We start from the raw sequence: 19087 nt of genomic DNA, 5'->3' as shown, positions 1-19087 counted from the left end.
ATCTTCATCCTGACCTGGAAAAGAGCAACATTTAAGACCTGCTCTGGGCCCCAGCATTTCCTTTGGACAGGTTTAGGCAGCTTCCTACTCAGGGAACTGGTATTTGTGGATACCGCTCAGAAGACCCCAGTTGCCCCTGCACATGTTGACAGCACACATAATCTGAACTGCAGTTCCAGATTTCTGCTGGGGGGGCAAGGAATTTAAGAGTATAGACACTGTGCTTTGTATTACAGTTGCTTTATCTTCTGTCACTAGTTAACTTTTGCAGCCAAGAGTGAGTTTATCGTAACTAGGTCAGGAAAAGAATAGGCTGTAAATCTGCTGCTACTCACTGCTGAAGCAGCTTCTAAATCAAATGAAATGTAAAGCTTGACTTGCAACAGTGGGAACCTACCATGCTGCCTTCCCATGGGATAGAGCTGCTATTCTGTAAACTAACCCAGCTCAGTCATCTCACTACAAGCAGTAGGATGGGTCTCTGTCGTGGGAAGGTGCCATTGGTTTGAACTTAGTTGCCATCTGCAAGGGTGTGACTTTCCCATAACTAACACCACCACAGTGTGCTAGTATTCCTTCTCATCTCATCATTATCTGACACTGGATGCTGTAGAATATAACAGTTAAAAGAAATATTGATATGTTTTCTTACTGCAGCTATTGTCCAAGGAGATAGCTTAGAAGATATATATAATCAATGCAAACTTGTAATTGAAGAACAATCTGGGCCTTTCATCTGGATTCCTTCAAAGGAAAAATTATAAATTAGCCACTGCACCTCTGATTACGACGGGAGAATATTTAGAAGAAAACTATAATATACTATTTGGAGGCTTTCCTGTTTTTGTTGCATTTATGTTCTTTGCAGTCAATGTGAATTTTGATGAATGTACAACACAGTGTTTGAAGCCATGAAGGACACTGATGGGTCAAAGGGTAGGAACAAAAAGACTTCTACCATATAAAGCAAATCTGTTGTGTGCTCAGACCACCAGTTGTAGGTATAAACTTTTGACATGGAGACCCTCTGTCAAGGGGAGCTAGCCACCTCCTGTGCCCATGCGGACATTTTGATCGATTTCAATGGCTGAGCTCAGTGTGTTGATTGCTTTAAAGAGAAGTTCCCAGCTCTTGAACCTCATATAGGGCTTGATCCTGCAAGGCGCTCAGCACTTGACCCCAATTCCTACACATGAGTAGCCCGTTGGCTTGGAGTCACTTGTGATCCTTCCCCTGTGCCGTTCAGTCCCATCAATTCCAGTAGGACTATTCATGTGCTCAAAGCTAAGCACGGGCTTAAATGTTTTGCTAGATCAGGGCCACATGCACCTTGCAAAATCAAGCTCAGAGTACTTGGTCCACTTCCTACTGAAGTCATTGGTAGGACGCTCCTTGACTTGACTGGGAGGTGGATCCTATTCTAAGCTTGTCATTGCACATTTGTAGTTGGTACACCTCGACTTCGGTAACTATGCACATCCTTTGATTTCTGAAACCAAGTCAAGCATTTCTTTTTTCCCCTTTGGAAACACTATTGCATCAGGAACTAATAACAACATAGTTTATTTTAATGGAGTTTGGGGGTGGGAGAGGATGGAAGCATTTCACATCACACACACGTGCATACAAACGCATTCCCATGTGGACACACACATGTATGAGGATTCACAGCACCTATGTTGACAAGGAGGGATACAACTGGGAAAAGCTTTAAAATTTTTGATTGTCTATTTTATCATTTATATTGATAGAAGGCACTTAAAGATGGAATAATTTATAAAAATAAAAATATATTGATGTATAGAAACTAATTTCTATAGGTAAAAATGTTTTTGTGAGATATTTTGTAAAGATTAATTAATTGAAAGATTAAATATTTACACCCTTGTGCGACTGTAAAATGTAAAGAGGACCATCAAGTTGCATTATCCCTTTTCTGTAACAGATTGTCTATTCTTAATGACAAGCAAGATAATTCCTTAAATTGTAGTTGTCAGCTTATTTTTTCTCTCAATTTAATCCTCTCCCTTACCTCTATTTAATCACGATGAACTCCTGTAACAAGATCTCTTGAACTGACTGCCCTGTAGGACCTTTTCTGAAAAGGATAATGCATCTTTAAATTGAAATGGATGATTTTTCAGAAGCAAAATGTCAGTGCTTGAACGCAGTTAATAATTTCTCTCTTGGAGGGAGTCACACTTCACCCCCAAATGTTTTATGATTCTTCCTGTTTTCTTTAAAGGAAATACCAAAAGCATTTGATCTTTCCTCTCTTTGTAGGCAGGCAGGTCACCAACTAACTTGTATCTTCATTCATTTCACAGTCAACAAGGGTCTTAAAAGCAAAAACTGAGGCAATGGATATTTGTGAGGGATTTGGGGAAAGTCTGTGGAATTGCAGTTTGGGGTGCATGGAAGGGGAGAGGGAGGTAGCTTTTCTCATTTCACATTGCCCTTCCTTTGTACAGAGATGCCATTCTTCACTCTGACACACAAGGGGACAACTACAAGAGATATTATGATAGAAAACTGAATTGCCTTTGCTGCTGCTGGACCAAGTTTTCTATAAAACCCATGCTCTCCTGCCTGCTGCACTGCAGGAGGCCAATAATTATTAGCTGGTGGCTACAGCAACCCTGATGTTTAAGGACGTTATAAGGGCAAATGCTAAATAGACTCCTCAGTTACTTGTCTATTTGAAGCTTACATTTCTACACCCTGTCAAGCTGACAGGTATATCCAGCCAACCTCCACGGAGAGTGCGACTAGCTGGATGTTTGTATTATAGCCACCAGCGGTGACAGGGTTAAAAATATGGGCGTTTTAGTGGCCCTGAGGTGGCCTCACTTACTGCCCTACTATGGTAACTTTGAGAAGTTCACACTTCTTTTACTATTTTTCTTGCCTGGCCAGCGCAGATTTATAAACAAGGGTTTCAGTTAAGTCTCCAAAAGAGCTTTGTAACCAGAAGGGCTAGAAACTTTTTTTTACAAAATATAAAATGAATGAAAGCTTTGGTTTTGGATAATTCTGCAGAAATCCACAGAGTGACCCCAGATCTTTGGAAGCCATGGATTTTTCCATGTTGGCAATGTACTATTGCCCCAGGTTGGGAAATGGCCCACCAGACCTGAAAATCCAAGTATCCTACAGCAGGAACTTTATTCTAATTTTCAGCTCTGTTTTTAAGCAATCAATCACATCTGCTTCTTTGTTTCTTAGTTCAGCATGCAGCCTTTTACGGTACTATCCTACTAGTAACTGTTTTGCTTTGTCACGTGCTGTGCTTTACGGTGAACAGTAACACTATGGCTGAGTACAATCAATTTTTCCATCAGTCCTTGGTTACTGTAGTAACATTATTTATTTTTCCCTGTCTGTTGTTTGTGCTTCCAGTTTAGAGTTGCCATTGCACTTCTTTTTTTTTTTTTTTTTTTTTTAAATAAAACATATATTTAAAAACAATTCACCAAGAGAAGCAGTAAGAGGTCTTATTTCCCTTAGGATTTGTACTCCCATTTGTTTTGTGCGTTGACGTTTTGCGTTTCATGTTTCAGCATCCTCAGAGCTGCAGTTCTTTTTTGCATTGCAGCTGTTCAGATCATACTGGGTGGTAGTGGGAGGAGGAAGAGAAACATAAGATTCATGCAAAATTACATCTGGTGCAAAAAAAAGAAAAAAAAACAAACAAAGAAGTCCAAACTCACAACCCACAGCAATTGGCGCCTGAGACCATATTGGTGCTAACACAGCTTAGCGTAATCAGATTCTTTTTCTGTCCATGTAAAAGACTTGCAAGTGTCTAAACATGAGACAAATGCAAATGCTGGACCCCTTAGGAAAAGTGCCAGATCACACCCCTGGTGCTATTTCTCATGTTCTGGCACAGTGTGTAGCACCGCAGGGTCTAAGCAGAACCAAAATTATCACAGCTTTTTGTCCACCCATGAATGATCACAACGACATCTCGCTAGCTTTGTGCAGATGTGCAATATTACAACCGATTTCTTTCTCCTTGCCACAGAGCATCTTCCATGCACTGACTCATTGAGAGCTTGCTAACAGGGCTCAGTGAAACGGCACTCTTCGCTGGTCTCATGGTCTGACCATCAGCCAGTGAAAGAGCCTCTTTCTTGCTTAATTCCCCCTTCCTACTGTGCTGGTTTTGGCTGGGATAGAGTTAATCTTCTTCAGAGGTACCCTGTCCATGCTAGCGCTTTGTAATTTCTTTGGTAGTAAAGGTTGTTTCTAGATAAATATTCTGTGGTGTAACTGTGTTTGTAGCTAGCATGGTTTGATGCTCCGGTGTGGATAGGGTCCTAGGAACCACCTTGTGAAAGTCAAGGATAAGAAATCTCTCTGTTGCACTGAAATTTCAAATCCTCATCCTGGAGAGCGGTGTTGAACTTGAGCTAATAACCACTACGAGCCAGCGACAGTGTCCTAGTTATACAACGTCCACCTACCTATTTACATCAGTTTTCTATGGAGAAATTGTTGGTGTTACACTTTCACTGTTAGGTGCTCATCAGCACTCAGTCAAATTGTATTTTTGCTTTGGTTTTCTTATCTTTTCTTTTTCAAATTGTATCCCTGACCAGGGGATTCAGTGAGTGACAACACACTGGGATATTTCGTAAGACAAATGGTGTTAATTAAAAAAAGTCTCAATCTTCTTTTCAAGCTGCAGATTTAAAGCCATAATATCTGCCGTGTTCACAGAAAGTGGTCTTTTACCCTTCACAGCTTTTAGTCTCAACATTTTTTCTCTGGAACATTTTGTCTGCCATGTTATGCATGCGGTTCACTGTGCAACTGCATTCATCTCCTCAGCCCATGCCTTGGTGGAATAAATGTATTTTCTTATTCCATTAAAAATCAGACATCTTGTCAACTAGTTCAGAAGTAAGAATGAGGTTGTCAGTACATTAAAAAAAAAAAAGGTTCCCATTTTAGGGCACAAATCAGCATCAAAGTTAACAGCAAATAACATCTAAAATCTATCCAACACATAGCTAGCCTAGTTCTTCGGCTGGTGTAAATCGCAGTCATGCCCTAAATTTCAGTGGAGTCCATCCCATTTACACCACCTGAAGTAACACATCCGTCTTCCCCGTTACACCAATATTTTAGCATTACTGTAAAACACCAAGGCCACATGATTAAACAGCAGCTCGGCACTTTCCATCATTATTTACTGCTTATATTACTGTAGCACCCAGAGGGCCAAGTCATGGACCAAGATCCTTTTGAGGTAGGTGCTGTGAAATTGCTGAACAAAAAGACACCCCATGGGCCAAATGCTGTGGCCAGATTTTCAGAAGGCTTCAGCCCAACTGACATCTCACCAAGAGCAATAGGAACCACTACCCCGTTGGCCCTTTTGAGACTGTCTTTAAGGTGAGGAGCATGAGATGTGACCCATCATCCCTCACACTGTGTTAGCAGCTTATGGCGCCTGGCCCAGACCTACAGCGCAGGCAACTTGCCCTGGTGTAAAAACAGCATTCCTGGGGATGGGCGGTAGCCAGCATCCTAGGCAAGATCTTTGGGGGGGAAAAAAAAGAAAAAAGAAAAAAAAAAAAAAGGCAACACTGTTGGCTCTTAGTGGGATAGCAACCTTTTAATTTCTGGATTTGTGTTCCTAAATTTGAATTGGCCAGCCCGAAATTCCGAGTGCAGCAGCCTGTACTCAGCGGGCGGCTCCATCCGGCAGGCTGGCCGGCGCGCGTCTCTTTAGCAGGATGTTTCTCAGTCCAGCTGCAGTGTGGGGAACTCAGAATCTGAACTGGAGTTTACAAAATACCCTGTCCAGCTTACACTCCTGTTATGTGTAAATACTCTGCGCATCCATTCCATTTGTGTAAAGAATAAAGCACACACAATTATAAAAATTAAGATGTATATTTCATACTAGCTGTGTCCTTGCTTATTTATTCCAGTCCAAGCTCTCAGCTGTGGTTCAGTTGTAAATGCTTGATAGAGTGTTTATAAATATGTCATGAATTTTATTATAAAATATTAATATTAAAGCATTTTTACACTTTATAGCAAATGGCTTCTTCACAAGGCATAATTTGTCTTTTTTCCTTAAAGCACAACAGTAAAAGAGAATGAATATGCTCTTAATATGTCCTGAGACACTATCACATCTATCACACAAGACAGACACGAGTCTGGAAGTGGGATGGTGGTTTCCAAAACGACTGAGGGTACGGAAACTTTTTTCTTTCTTGTACTTTTTTTTCTTTTTGACTTCACATTGACGGGGAAGTTACCACCAAGAAGATTCACTCTGGTGAAGTACTGCCACTTTCTCCTTACCACACTTCTGGTGTGTATTGGGTATCATCAGCATCTTGGTTAATAATTATTAGAATATTTTTTTTAATTATTGTTCCATGTTTCTGACATCACAGCACAGCCATTGGGATAAGGACTGTAATTATTACATGCTTGTAAGCAACTCAGCGGAGCATAAACTTCATTTGTGCTACGAGGTCCCAACAGCCCAAGAACCTGGGGTTTTGGCCATCCCAGGAATGTCTTTGCAGATGGCTTGTGGGCTCCAGGGAGGCCATGTGAACATTGTCAGTCTCCAGCAGAAGCAGAAACATGACAGGGATGCTGCTTTCGACACACAGGAGTGCCAAATTCAGTCTGCAGAGGACCATGGAGCCTCCATATGGCTCTGGGAACGACAACCAACACTATAGGGAGAAAAACTCTGTCCACAGAGTTTTATGTGCATAATCACATAATCGTCTAAAAATGCATTGTGATGCTTTAGACTTCTCCAATAGATTCAGAAGAGGGAGAGGATCCAAACAACAGTTCACATTGATATGCAGATGAGCACATCTTAGGAGAAAAAAAGTTAGCATGTTGTTTTTGAGATGCCAGCCTGTTTACTGAGAGATTTTTCACAGCAGCAAGTTACTGCTCCAACAATCTTAGCAACAAAGTGAAGTTGCTTTCCTGAGCAGCACCGTACAAAGCAGTCTGTAGGTGGGCTCTTCATTACAGAGCAGCATCTCTTATTAAAGTACTTTCTCCTTCATCCTGTCTCTAGGCAAACCTGAGCGAATTCCCCAGACTACATTCTGAAAAAACAAGAGAAACTTGGAAAACAATCTTTATAAAATGCCTGGGAAGCAGTAAATACTTAAATTTGCAGGAATCTAGACATGACCAGGTTGGACGGGGCTCTGAGCAACCTGATCGAGTTAGCGGTGTCCCTGCTCACTGCAGGGGGGTTGGACTAGATGGCCTCTAGGGGTCCCTTCCAATCCAAAACATTCCATGATTCTATGATTCTATGCTGTGACTCTCAGTTCAGGCAGTGGTGACAAAACTCGGCAGCCTCTTGCCTTGGCCAGCCACGGAGTCTCTCCCGAATGGTCACTTTCTCTCATTTGTCCCACTGACTTTTAACAGTCCCTTCACACAACCAGCCAAATACCTGGACTTGGTTGTCCACTCACACCCCTGTGGCTTGAAAGACACTATGTCCCTGTTTGAAAAATTATTTAGGACCAGAGTTGCAAGGTAGGTGGGCAGTACTTCTATGTACAGATACCACCAAGTGCCCAGTCCATCTTGGGAAAGCCATTTCACACTGATTTTTCAAAGGAATTTAGATGCCTACCTGGCATCAGCAAGTTATTGATTTCACTATAACTGCAGCACTTTACAGCTAGCACATAGCAAGGCAATGACACCTGGGTCCCTATGGGAGAGCAGGAGAATGGCGATTCAGTTCCTAAACCTCTGGGCACATATCAGATCCTCTTCCCCACCATCAATCCACACAGCAATCTTTGTTATCAAAAATCTTGGACAACACAGGAACAGTTACCATGATAGCCCTACCAGAGCAGGACTCACTAACAGCACCATTACAAAGCCCATCACTTCAAGGATGGTGACACCACGGCTGCAGAGCAGGGGCTGCTTGAGTTGGTTGGCTGGACATGTCACCAGTAAAACAGCTAGAGCTGAACTGGTCTACAGACCAGTCATGGAAAGCTGTGGGCAAAAGCACAGCTCCCCTGCTCAGTGGAGGAGGGCTGTTCTGGATGGCACCCACCACTGCAGCCTCTTGCTGATGGAGCTGGTTCCTCCCTGACACACCAGGGAGCTAATGGTGCCAGATATCCCAGGGAGGCAGAGCATGGTGCCCAGAAGAGAGAACTAATTTTAGTCAGCAAAGAAACTGAAATGCTTTCTGCAGAAGCTCATTAACTACTGTCAACTGCTCATTAGCCCTTGATCTAAGCAGAAGCAGGTGGTGGCAACCAGGGAAAATGAATTAGGTCTAATATATTATTAGTGTAGTAGTAATAGGGCTGTTATAACATCAGTAGAAAAGCAATACACAGCTGGCCCCTACCCTACACCGACTGATTAGCTAACGTCTCGGGCTAAATGATGAGCCTGAATTTGAGGGGTTGCTCTGGTATGTATGGAAGATAAAGAGCTTTCACCTAAGCCTCTTATGGCTTCCCTTCCACACAGGGACATCCTGACACTGCCAAAGACTTTGCCTTGCAGTAGAATCTAGAAATGCAATAGGGCATCAGCTATAAATTGCGATTTGCATATGTCTTTAGGAGGCAAAACTCTGGGATGGGCTTTAAACATGTAAGAGAAGTACAAAGGTGCTGGAAACCTGGAGTTAAATCCACCTCTAACAACAGCTCACATGAAGTCCCAGTCTGCAGCAGAAACTCACCACTGGCACCGCCAGCCCCTGTCTGACCCCTGCCTGACCTGTGTGCCCCAGCAGGCTGGTCTGACCAAAAATCATGCTAGACTCCATGGAAACATTTTCTTTAAGGTCTTCTTGCCGCCTTCTCCCTTTTTCCCAAGAAAGCATGTTGCCACTGTGCCATCGAGGGGCTGTTCATGATCTTTAAACTCAAAGCACAGGGCTAAATTGTCACAGCCATCACCACATTTAAGTACAAACAGTGCCAAACCTATGTCAAACGCCCATTTCTGTCTCTCTTTTATAACAGGAAGCATTTCGAACTCTGTCGACCCAATGACTCTCAGAACGAATCTAAAGGGTCTGAGGGCAAATGTTTGTCTTATGCTCCCATCATCGCCTGTGCACAGGTTTCAGACAGGCTTTGCAGGATGCAGGAGCCACCAAAGCACCTTTTTCCCTCCTCTGGTGGTGTATTTAGTGGCTGTATTCTGCCTGCCTGGCTGTGGTTTGCTGGGCTTCAGTTGCTGAGTAATAGCACTACACCTCCAGTAAAATATTAGACAAATATTTTCTAAGCTTTTAACTCCTCATCTGGATATAATCCTTCTTTAATAGGGCTGGCATTTGCTGTAGGTAAGTATGCTTATCAGCTTACAATATAATCCCACAGGCAGCACATCCAGAGCCTCTTTTTTCAATGGGCACCGCATCGTCCTATTTCAGAGATACTAAATTAGAAGGAAAACATTATTCTGAGGCTGTGTCTGCTAAACAGGGAAAAGCCCTGCAGATCCCCAACTCCAGGATAATTGGCAGAAGGAGCATTTCCAAGTAAATGAGCTTAGGTGCTTGCCTGAGCTTACTCCATGGTGGGACTGGGTTTGGGGAACGGGTACCTTGTATGGAGGTGAGGGAAGTGGATTTGGCTGGGTGGATTTGGGGTCAGAAGGGAGTGATAATCTTTTTGGCTATAGCAGGCACATCAGGGAGGCCATAAGGCCCAGAGAGAGTTGATGGAGATGCGTGGTGGGGAGAAGGTCTCACATTATTCAGTGCCTCTTCACTCCATTAACCAGCATTGTTACGAATGGAGGCTAAAAGGTCTCTGAGTATAAGGTTAGATAGGGCAAATACCAATTTCAATGCATTAAAACACCTGAAGTAAAACACTAGGGACCAGGCAAGGGGTAATTTATAGTCCTATGGAAGCAGCCAGTTCTTAATGGAGCCTTTGCTCATGGAGTCAAATCCCCAGTGACCACAAATTTCTGCCCTAAATATAGCAACTACCTTGCCTTAAGCAGGAGTGAAGGCCTGGATGCACCACAGTGTGCGCTTGAAAGCGACCCACACCGCCAAGGCACAACCTCACTGCTCACAAATGCTTTCTGAAGGACCCATCCATACCAGTGTCCCAACCCATCGCCTTACGCCAGCCCCACCAGCTGTGCAGAAGAGCTGTGGGTTTGTTCTTCCCCATGTGCACACAGACACACATGCACGTACAGAGCATCCAGGGACACAAATCACCAACCTGAGCAGCCCAAGTGTCTCGGCGTCAGAGCAGCCTCTGTGGCACACATTCAGCTGCAGACGCTGAGAGCAGCAGTGTCATGTGTCCCTCCCTGGACTGTAAGCTGTTCCCACCTACAAATATCGAGTGCAGAGCCCAGAAACTCTGCAACATTTGGATGGCCACACTCTCACGGGGTAAACTTTTACAGGACAGCTCTTCAAGGTCCCTCACGTAGGTACCTAGGCACTACATACCCATCACAGCCCAGCCCAGGGCAGGGAATGCATACGATAGATTTTCTATATAGCTGTTTTGAGATTCAATGCGATGAAGCTAGTGTCCCACTGGATCACCCAGCCTGGCTGAAAAGCTTTTGGGAGGAAAGGGGAGCGTACACACACAGGCAATGGTATTTCATGGAGAGTTTGTCACCTTGACTGGAGCAGAGTCCTTGGAGTGCTGGAGGTACAGGTTGCTTAGGAATTAATTCTCTTAACAGCAGCTAGAACTGCTAAGTCTTCCCAAGCTTCCAACAGAAACATAGACAAAGTTTTATATTTGTCCTCGGTGACGCTTGCTGCCCATTTGGTGTACGATTGGGGAATTTGCCTTCGTACAATGTGTGCCCACAGTGTGAGGAAGCAATAATGCTACCTCATACTGCCCTGCTATCCACACAATCTTTGTTGTGCTTCAACAGTGTGGGTGAAATAATTTGAACCACAGCACCTTTATTGCTATTTTTTAGCCAGAGGTGCAAGAAGTGCACACAGGTAACAAAAAAAAAAATTACGGAAGAGTGATGTTTCATTGCAAAGGCCAAAATAAATGCCTTTGTTTGAGCAGAGGTAGAAAAGCTATGAAGAGAGAATATGGAGGTGAGGCAAGTAGAAGAAGCCAGTGGGCTTGGCCATGCGCAAAGCGGGAGAAAGGGGCCTGTGAAGCCAACAGTCGCAGAGCCTGAGGATATTGTCCAAAGTGCTATCAAGAGCTAGAACTGCTCACAGGGTGCATTAGTCTCTCAGGACAGTATTTTCTTTTGCTTCAGGAAAAACAAAGACAAGCATTGATAACTATAGAATAAAAAATAAATTAAGGTGTGTTGGCTTCTTCTCCAGCCTCTTTCAAAAAGGAAGAAATATTCCACTGTATTTTGCTTACATCCCAGGGTGGAGCCATCTAATTAACCAGGGTGGGCAGGCATGGCAACCAGAAACCCTCTATGGGAAGAAGTAAAAGAGGCTACAAAGCCTCCCTTAGGAATCTACGGCACCCAGGCTCCCTCTGAACAGCAGTTGAGATGCTTGTGCCTGGCTTGCAGGCTTCTCTACGCAATGGGTCTGCTACAGTCTTTGGCTTGACCTGTTCTTGGATGCTGCTGGATGTACAGTTCACAGCACTGGCAAGTGACGTGTGCTGTCCCCACAAGCAGTGACCCGACCATGGTGACAGCACCATTTGCTACCATCACACCAGGGGTGATAGACAATAGAATCATAGAATCATAGAAGAATACCAGCTTGGAAGGGACCTCAAGGATCATCTGGTCCAACCTTTCTAGGCAAGAGCACAGTCTAGACAAGATGGTCCAGCACCCTGTCCAGCTGAGTCTTAAAAGTGTCCAGTGTAGCAGAGTCAACCACATCCCTGGGGAGATTATTCCAATAGCTGCACAGTATCAAGTCCCATGTATGTTATGAATCCAGATACCGGGCAATGTTACGGAAACAGGAGGAAAGAAGAGAAAAAAGACCATCACATCTTGCCTGATTTTGCCCTATCCCAGTACTCTTGAGCTGGAAGGCTGCACATTCTTTGAAAAGAATTCAGCCTCCATTTCACAAGAATAAAGCTTTACAGGCACCACATTAAATTACAACCATGCTGGAATCTGGCCAAGATAATGTGCCAAGCATCTCTGCTCTTTCTAACTGTGTCAAGAGATGTACCTTCTCAAAATATAGAGATGGATGTACTAACAGGCACTTCTTAGCAGTTCATGCTATTTCCATAGGTTTACAGATTCAAGAAGCATTAAGCAACTTGCTGGAGAAGAGGAGGCTGAGGGGAGACCTGATCGCCCTCTACAACTGCCTTACAGAAGGGGGGAGTGAGGTGGGGGTCAGCCTCTTCTCCCTGGTAACGGGTGATAGGACGAGGGGAAATGGTCTGAAGTTGCACCAGGGCAGGTTTAGGTTAGACATTAGGAAAAACTTCTTCACTGAAATGGTTGTCAGGCTCTGGAATGGGCTGCCCAGGGAAGTGATGGAGTCCCCATCCCTGGAAGGATTTAAAAGCCGGTCAGACAAGGTGCTTAGGGATATGGTTTAGTGGTGGCATGGCAGGGTTAGGTTAACGGTTGGACTTGATGTTCTTAAAGGTCTTTTCCAACGTAAACGATTCTATGATTCTTTGATTCTGTGTCCTGATAGGTGGGGATAAAAGCAAAAGCACTAAAGGGAAAAAGCAGAACAAAAACTTCAAGAGTTGGTGTGGCCATAAAAAGCTGACTTGATGACAGCATTAGGGTTGCAGTGAGAGTTATCCTAAATCTGCGCCCTCCCAGTCACTTACAGGTTTGTATCTTTACTGGCCACTGATGCTGCTGGTCCTGGGACATGTGTCAGAACTAAATTACACAGGTAGAAGTAAATAGGATCATGGTAATATTAACAGCAACAACAAGAGAAAAAGAAATAAGACTTTCTGCCCAGTTTGAAATTTCAGCCTTTTGGCTGCCTGCCAAACAGAGATGGCAAGTTGAATGCGCTTTAACTTTTCACGAAGAAATAATGCCCCCAAAATGTCCCTTCAAAAATGTCACATATTTTGACATTCAGAACACAGAATAGATCATTTCATGCTGGGAGACCACAGTAAACCTGTATTAGCTGGTGGTTCCTTTTTTTTTAGTATAAAACCACCTTAAAAATATCTGTCTTTTGGTCCAGCTAAGATTGGCTTAGATAAACCCAGAGTATAATAGAAAAAAAATATTTGTTCCAGACATTGTGACCAGCTTTGCCCAGACCCTTGAGAAGTCTCCACAGTGGACTATGAAGATTATTATGTGATATGGGCACTCACTTGACAGAGAGAGAGATTTGTGAGCCATTAGTAAGAGATGGTATCATACACTTACACAGATGAATTCCCATCCAACAGGGAAAGTGGGAGATAAATGAAAAATGCGTTATAGGCCAGGGACTAGAGACTTTGACCACCCAAATTGTAATGTGTATTTGAAAAGTGATTTGGAAGTAAGTATATCTGAGAAATACCGAGCATCCCAAAATCTTTCTCCTTCTCAAACACCCATTGAAGGTTTTTTCTACTAATTAATGGCCATGAAAGTTTAATTTTAATTGTATATTTTCAAAGAACCTGTGTTTATACCAGAAAACAATAAGTGCTGCAAAACTAGAAATGAAAGAAGAGAAGATAGCTCAGATAAAAGTGTTTGGCTATGTTTCAAGTTGTAGGAAAATGGGATTTAAGGTGATGAAACAGAGGGACTGATAGAAACCAGCCATCCATGGCGATAGCCCAGGGAGACTGTAAGGCATGCGGAATGAATGAGGACACAGAAAATAGCAGTCAGGTTAAGGGGAGATTAATGGCAAAACAAAATCTGTAAGGTAGGCGCAGAAATTAATTTGGTAGAAAGCAGCATGGTCAAAAGAGGAAGGGATGGTAATGGAGAATGAGGCTGCCCAGAAATGGGTCCATTTGAAGTATAACCCCCTAGGAAAAGACTCACCGGAACTTGGTGTGCTGAGAGGATTGGCAGGCTTCATCTACAATATGATGCTAAACCAGTGCCTTCAAAACCTTCGGAGGATACCACACACAAATGCCTCACTGTCCAGCGAACAACTGAAAAATGGTTTCAGAGCTATGAATCTTCACTTTCCCATTTTTTTTTTCCATCCAGGAATCCAAAAGACCTTCCCACAACCCTCGTCCAACAGGCATTATGCCTAATATCATGTTATGGATACCAGGATCTGACCCACTTGGAGATACTTACAGCAGCCAAATCTTATTGTTTTGTCTCTGTCTCTTCTGAGACACTCTGGCCTGCTACCAATCCTGCTATTTAATAGGCATTATTTGCATTCATCAGCTAAAAGGTTTCTTCAAAAACGGGTAAAGGATGGCAACCTATATTTGAAATATTCATCTCTACCACTTCAATCATTTACAATGGCCACTAGCACTAAGTATTAATGACGGATAGATAAATCAAGGGATATATATTTTTTGTACATAGTCAAAGCAAGTGCTACAGGCCCAGTCTCTGCCCTCTCCCATGGTACAACCCCAGGTAGCCACCGCAGAGCAGCGGTGGCTCTATGAAGGACTCTGGCCCAACAACTTCTCTTCTCAAGAGTGTTTTCTTTAATCCAAATTCCCTTTGTTGGGGGAGGAAACCCAGAGCACACATCCATACCCACTATTGTCTCTGAATTTAGCAGTAAGCTGTACTTCTAACATATGAGAGATGTTTCTCCCTACTCAGCAAAGATTACCCATGGGATTCCCCCTCTCTGGCTTAAAATTTAAAGAATATGCTGCAAAATGGTTCACATTTGCATAATACCTCTAACATAAGCAAATCTGCTTTCCCCCGCTGAATCCAGGCATGTTTTCTTGGCTGGTTTTTCTTACTCTTGTATTATAGTCATAATGAATAAAAAAAAAATAATTGAGAAGAGCCCCTAAAAATCTTATTTCAAATTTGTTATCTGAGGTCTTCAAGAAGCAATACCATAAATTTTGACCTCAGTATTTTCCAGACATAAAGACTGGTAGAAGAATGCAAAAGGCAACATTATAGCAACACTGTCAGCCAAGCCCTGGAGAATATGAGAGTGGAGAGATGCTGTTGGGATTTCAGAAGCTTGAAAAAAAGCCTCAAAAAATATCAGCAAGATGTTTTGAAAAAGAAGAAATTGAAGATGACAGGCATAAAAATCTAGCAAAATACAGGTCTGTTGAAATATAAAGTGCCATTTTTCATCAGAGATCAAGTGAAGCTTAGTCTATATGTGTTTTTCTTACAACAGTACACTTCTACTGCTTCTCACTTGGTTTGCAAGTGTAATAGTAAGTTTATGTTGTTGCCTGCCAAAAATTGCCCAGCAAGCTGCTTTTCCAGCTTGGGAATGCAGTAAAAAACTGCTGTTTACCTATCACACATTTTTAAGCTGTTGAGTTTTTCAACTAGTAATAAAAAGCGTCAATCATATTTTTAGCTGAGGAAACATGGTCCTGACTGCATTCAGGTTATCTCTTTTGTCAGTTGCTGCTCCCCATCAGTGACACGTTAGTGCCAGAGCTGCGGGCAGATTTCAAGTTCATTTAAGTTCACCAGTGAAACTCAAGACTAAATGTGGTTAGAATTCTGGTTGAGGGCTAAAAACTCATGAAAATATTTTTTTTCCTTTTAAGAATTCATTATTTTAAAGGCAATACCATTTCTACTTATTAGTCAAAAAACCCAAATGCTCTAGTCCGATATGTGATGTCTAAGCTCAGCAGGCAGAAGGAAAGGACCTTTCAAGCCCTCCCTCATGGACTGGATCTGGCTGGGTGATTCAAGGTAATTTGGTTGATGTTTAAAACATCCAGTCTTCATGAAAATTCACGAAAATTCATGAAAATTCATGAAAAAACACTGGTCAGGTGATGCCGTCACCAGAAAATAAGAAGAAAGGGAAGGTACGTGCTGAGAAGGTAGTGCCCGAAAGTCTCCCAGGGACTGATTTGGTCTAGGCACTGGCCGTGCTGTGTAGTCCAGAACAACTGATAAACTCCATCCACAGGAGACTGCTGAAACTGCACTTAGCACCCACTAGCAGCAACGAGGGGTTGCACGGTTCAGACCTCATCCAGGAGCGTGACGGCTGCTACACGCAGAAATATACACACCCCTGACAAACCAGAGTATTCTCGGAGAGATTCTCCAGGCACCCACCAAGCAGCCCCACACGTCAGTTTGACCCTGGACTTCCATCTGGCCTTCGTTTCCCAACCACTGGTGCAACCACGTAACTATGAGTGTGGGTGTCTGTTAACCACATGGGTATGTTGTGTGAATTAATGATCTGCTATTACTAATAACAGCTTGATTCTGTTAGCTAATAACAGATTATTCCTAAGAAATACTAGTTGTGATCTGTGTCTCCCCAAAACTCATACCTAACAGTGAAGATCATCAAACTCCTGGGACTGTCCTCCCACTTCCACTTCTCTCAGCGACAGTGTCAGCTTAAGCAGTTGCCTCTCTCAGCCCCTCATTTTTTTTCACATCTATTTTTAACATGACTGAGCTCTCTGGAATGGCTCATCCCATGGGAAGAAGCTGGGGCAAACTTTATAGGCTCTTCAGAGACCTACAAGTGATGAGGAGATCTGTCTCTAGATTTAGATACCCCAGTGAACTTGAGCATCCAACATTTATGGCTCATCCCCTTTCCTGGGGCCCAGCCTCACACCCAAAACAGATCTTTTCAGAAACAAAAGATCTGCCTAGAACTTTGTGGATCTCACCAAAAGCACCTGATATGCTTTTGCACTCAAAATGTACAAGGGCTTACAAAGTACCACAAGATGCCCATCTGTGCTTGAAAACCAGGGAAAATCAGGTCATGTACAGATGACTAACAGAAGATCCTCTTTGGGACTGAGCTGGGAACTGAGTCCTCTCTTCTGTACCTGTTCTTGTAGTTTGGCCAGAAAAGACACCCTACCTTATGAGATTAAATGATGAAGGAAGTGGAACTGACCTCTAGAAAATATTCTTTTCCCTCCACGTCCTTCAGAAGATTAGAACCACCCATTAGGCCTGTGTTTTCCTGCCTGTGCAAGATTTTAGAGCCAAATGAAAACTCTGCCATCCACAAGTTTTGGAAGTTGGATTACAGACAAGAAGAAACATCTAGTTAGAAGGAGAAAAATACGTTATACCTATAGCCAAATCGACAGATGAATCTTCTTGGTTTGTGTTTGCATGAATTTTTGATATTCCTTGTAACTTTGCAAATCTCATTGAATGACATTATACCTGCAAAGGGAGACAAATCATTAAAAATTAAAGAATATGTCACAATATACATTTATAACCTGATCCTGAAAGACATCGTCATGCAGCTTTTATGCTGATACGAGTGCTCTTGTAACTTTAGATCCTTAATTCCATGCAAGCCAACAGACATCCCTGGTCTCTTGTTTTCCTAGTACCAGTGAGGTTCTTCATGTGACAGGGTATCTCTCACTGGGTATTTTCACAAGCTAATACCACGTGTTCAGTAGCTTCATTTCCCAGTGACCTCAACAGCTTGTAGCATCTCAAGGACTAGTTGTCTTTGCAGTCCAACTGCTGTTTCAACCCATCTTTGCAGCAAAGATGTAATTATGTCCTGCAGGAAAAATAGCAGGTACCACCTTAGCAGGGATGACTCAAAATGCAAAACATAGGCATTCAGGAAAATAAATGGAAGGGCTTTATGGGTCTTCAAGAGTATCACTGCTTCGGAAATATCTTCACTTCATAAAGACATTCACACGCAAATTTTCTTGGCCATTGCAATTGCTATTTCTTAATTCACACAGGTCCTGGGCATTAAAAACCCATGGACTTCTTGCATTGACATCTCTGGAAGCAGACTTGATCTGCAGATAGACCATCCAACAACCACACCACATTTAATTATTAAATCAAAAGAGGTGCCTAAGGTCAAAGAGTAGGTTAGCACTGGTCTGGCCTGCCCAACCCTGGCTGTGCATTTATCTGTCACCACCGTTTCACCATGAAAATCAAGGCACTAATGAGCAAATGAGCAGCCTCAGAATGGAAGAGATCCTATATCCCTGACCCTAGCCCACAACTGTGGCCAAGAATGTGTCAAGATAAGATTTTATTAGTCTACTGCTGAGCAGCATGGTCAGAAAGCACATGATTTCTTAAGTTTATTGAGTTAATTTTGAAGTTAGTTAACACAAGGCTTCCTGTACTGAAGAATAATATACAAGACATTCAGGGTGTTGCCTTTGGTTTTTTGGGTTGTTTTTTTTTTTATCTGGCACCCAGAGAATGATGTCTTACCTCTTTCTTGGCTGTTTTGGCAACCAAGTCTCATCTCTTGCCTCTGGTCATCAGTGAACTAATGTTGTTTACACCATGGAGCTCTCTTGCTATTGACAAAGCCTGCTGCCTGGCTCGCCTGCCTCCTCTCTGTGCTGCTGAAGGCTCAGAGGACACCTAAACCTTCCATCTTCTTAGGCAGACAATGGGCTGAAACTCAGAACATCTTCATTCCACTCAGGCTTCTTTCCATGTCTCATTTTCCCCATCTGGAATACGTGGATGGTAAAACTACCCTTCCTGTAGGAGGAAATTCATGCTTGAGAGATGATGATAAATTGATAAGTGATATAGACAAAAGCAAAACCAAAATGGTTTCAGGGCTTATTCAGAAGGAAGCCTGAGCTTAAAATTCGCAGCTGTGTGAGATATGCCCTTGAATGGATCTAAACCTTGGTTGCTTTTGGTCTCAGTTCTATTCAGGTTTTTATAGAGTGCAGAGCAGGGGGTTTCTGGCTGTCAAAAGCTCACTTGCTATCCCTCCATGGAGCCATTAACTTATAAAACCAACTTCCGCAGAAGCACAGCCTCAGTCTTCAAACACTGAGCACATTCTACTTTGTATTTATAGGCCAAGCCAAATCAGTTGCAACAGATTTGAAGTATAATTAACTCTCACCAGATGTAACATTTTTTGTTTTCATCTCAGCACCATCCAAAAAAGATGAGAAAATTCTGGCCTTCAAATATTCTGCCCTTGAAATAT

The 19087-nt window shown here is 42.8% G+C and overlaps 1 protein-coding gene across 7 annotated transcripts in view; it reads left to right on the top strand.

Annotated features, from left to right (window-relative positions):
• Positions 1-764, top strand: part of DLG2 (discs large MAGUK scaffold protein 2) — a 698848-nt gene extending 698084 nt beyond the window's left edge. For all 7 annotated transcript variants that reach the window (XM_035897884.1, XM_035897901.1, XM_035897894.1 and 4 more), the window contains one exon: positions 658-764. In XM_035897884.1, coding sequence (XP_035753777.1) covers positions 658-764 — 107 coding nt within the window. The remainder of the gene's footprint in view (positions 1-657) is intronic.
• Positions 765-19087: the final 18323 nt, after the last annotated feature.

Source organism: Egretta garzetta, unplaced genomic scaffold (assembly GCF_000687185.1).
Source record: "Egretta garzetta isolate BGI_Z169 unplaced genomic scaffold, ASM68718v1 scaffold20, whole genome shotgun sequence".
Classification (NCBI taxonomy): domain Eukaryota; kingdom Metazoa; phylum Chordata; class Aves; order Pelecaniformes; family Ardeidae; genus Egretta; species Egretta garzetta.
The sequence above is the reverse complement of the archived record's forward strand: the minus strand, read 5'-3'. Positions and strand labels throughout refer to the sequence as shown.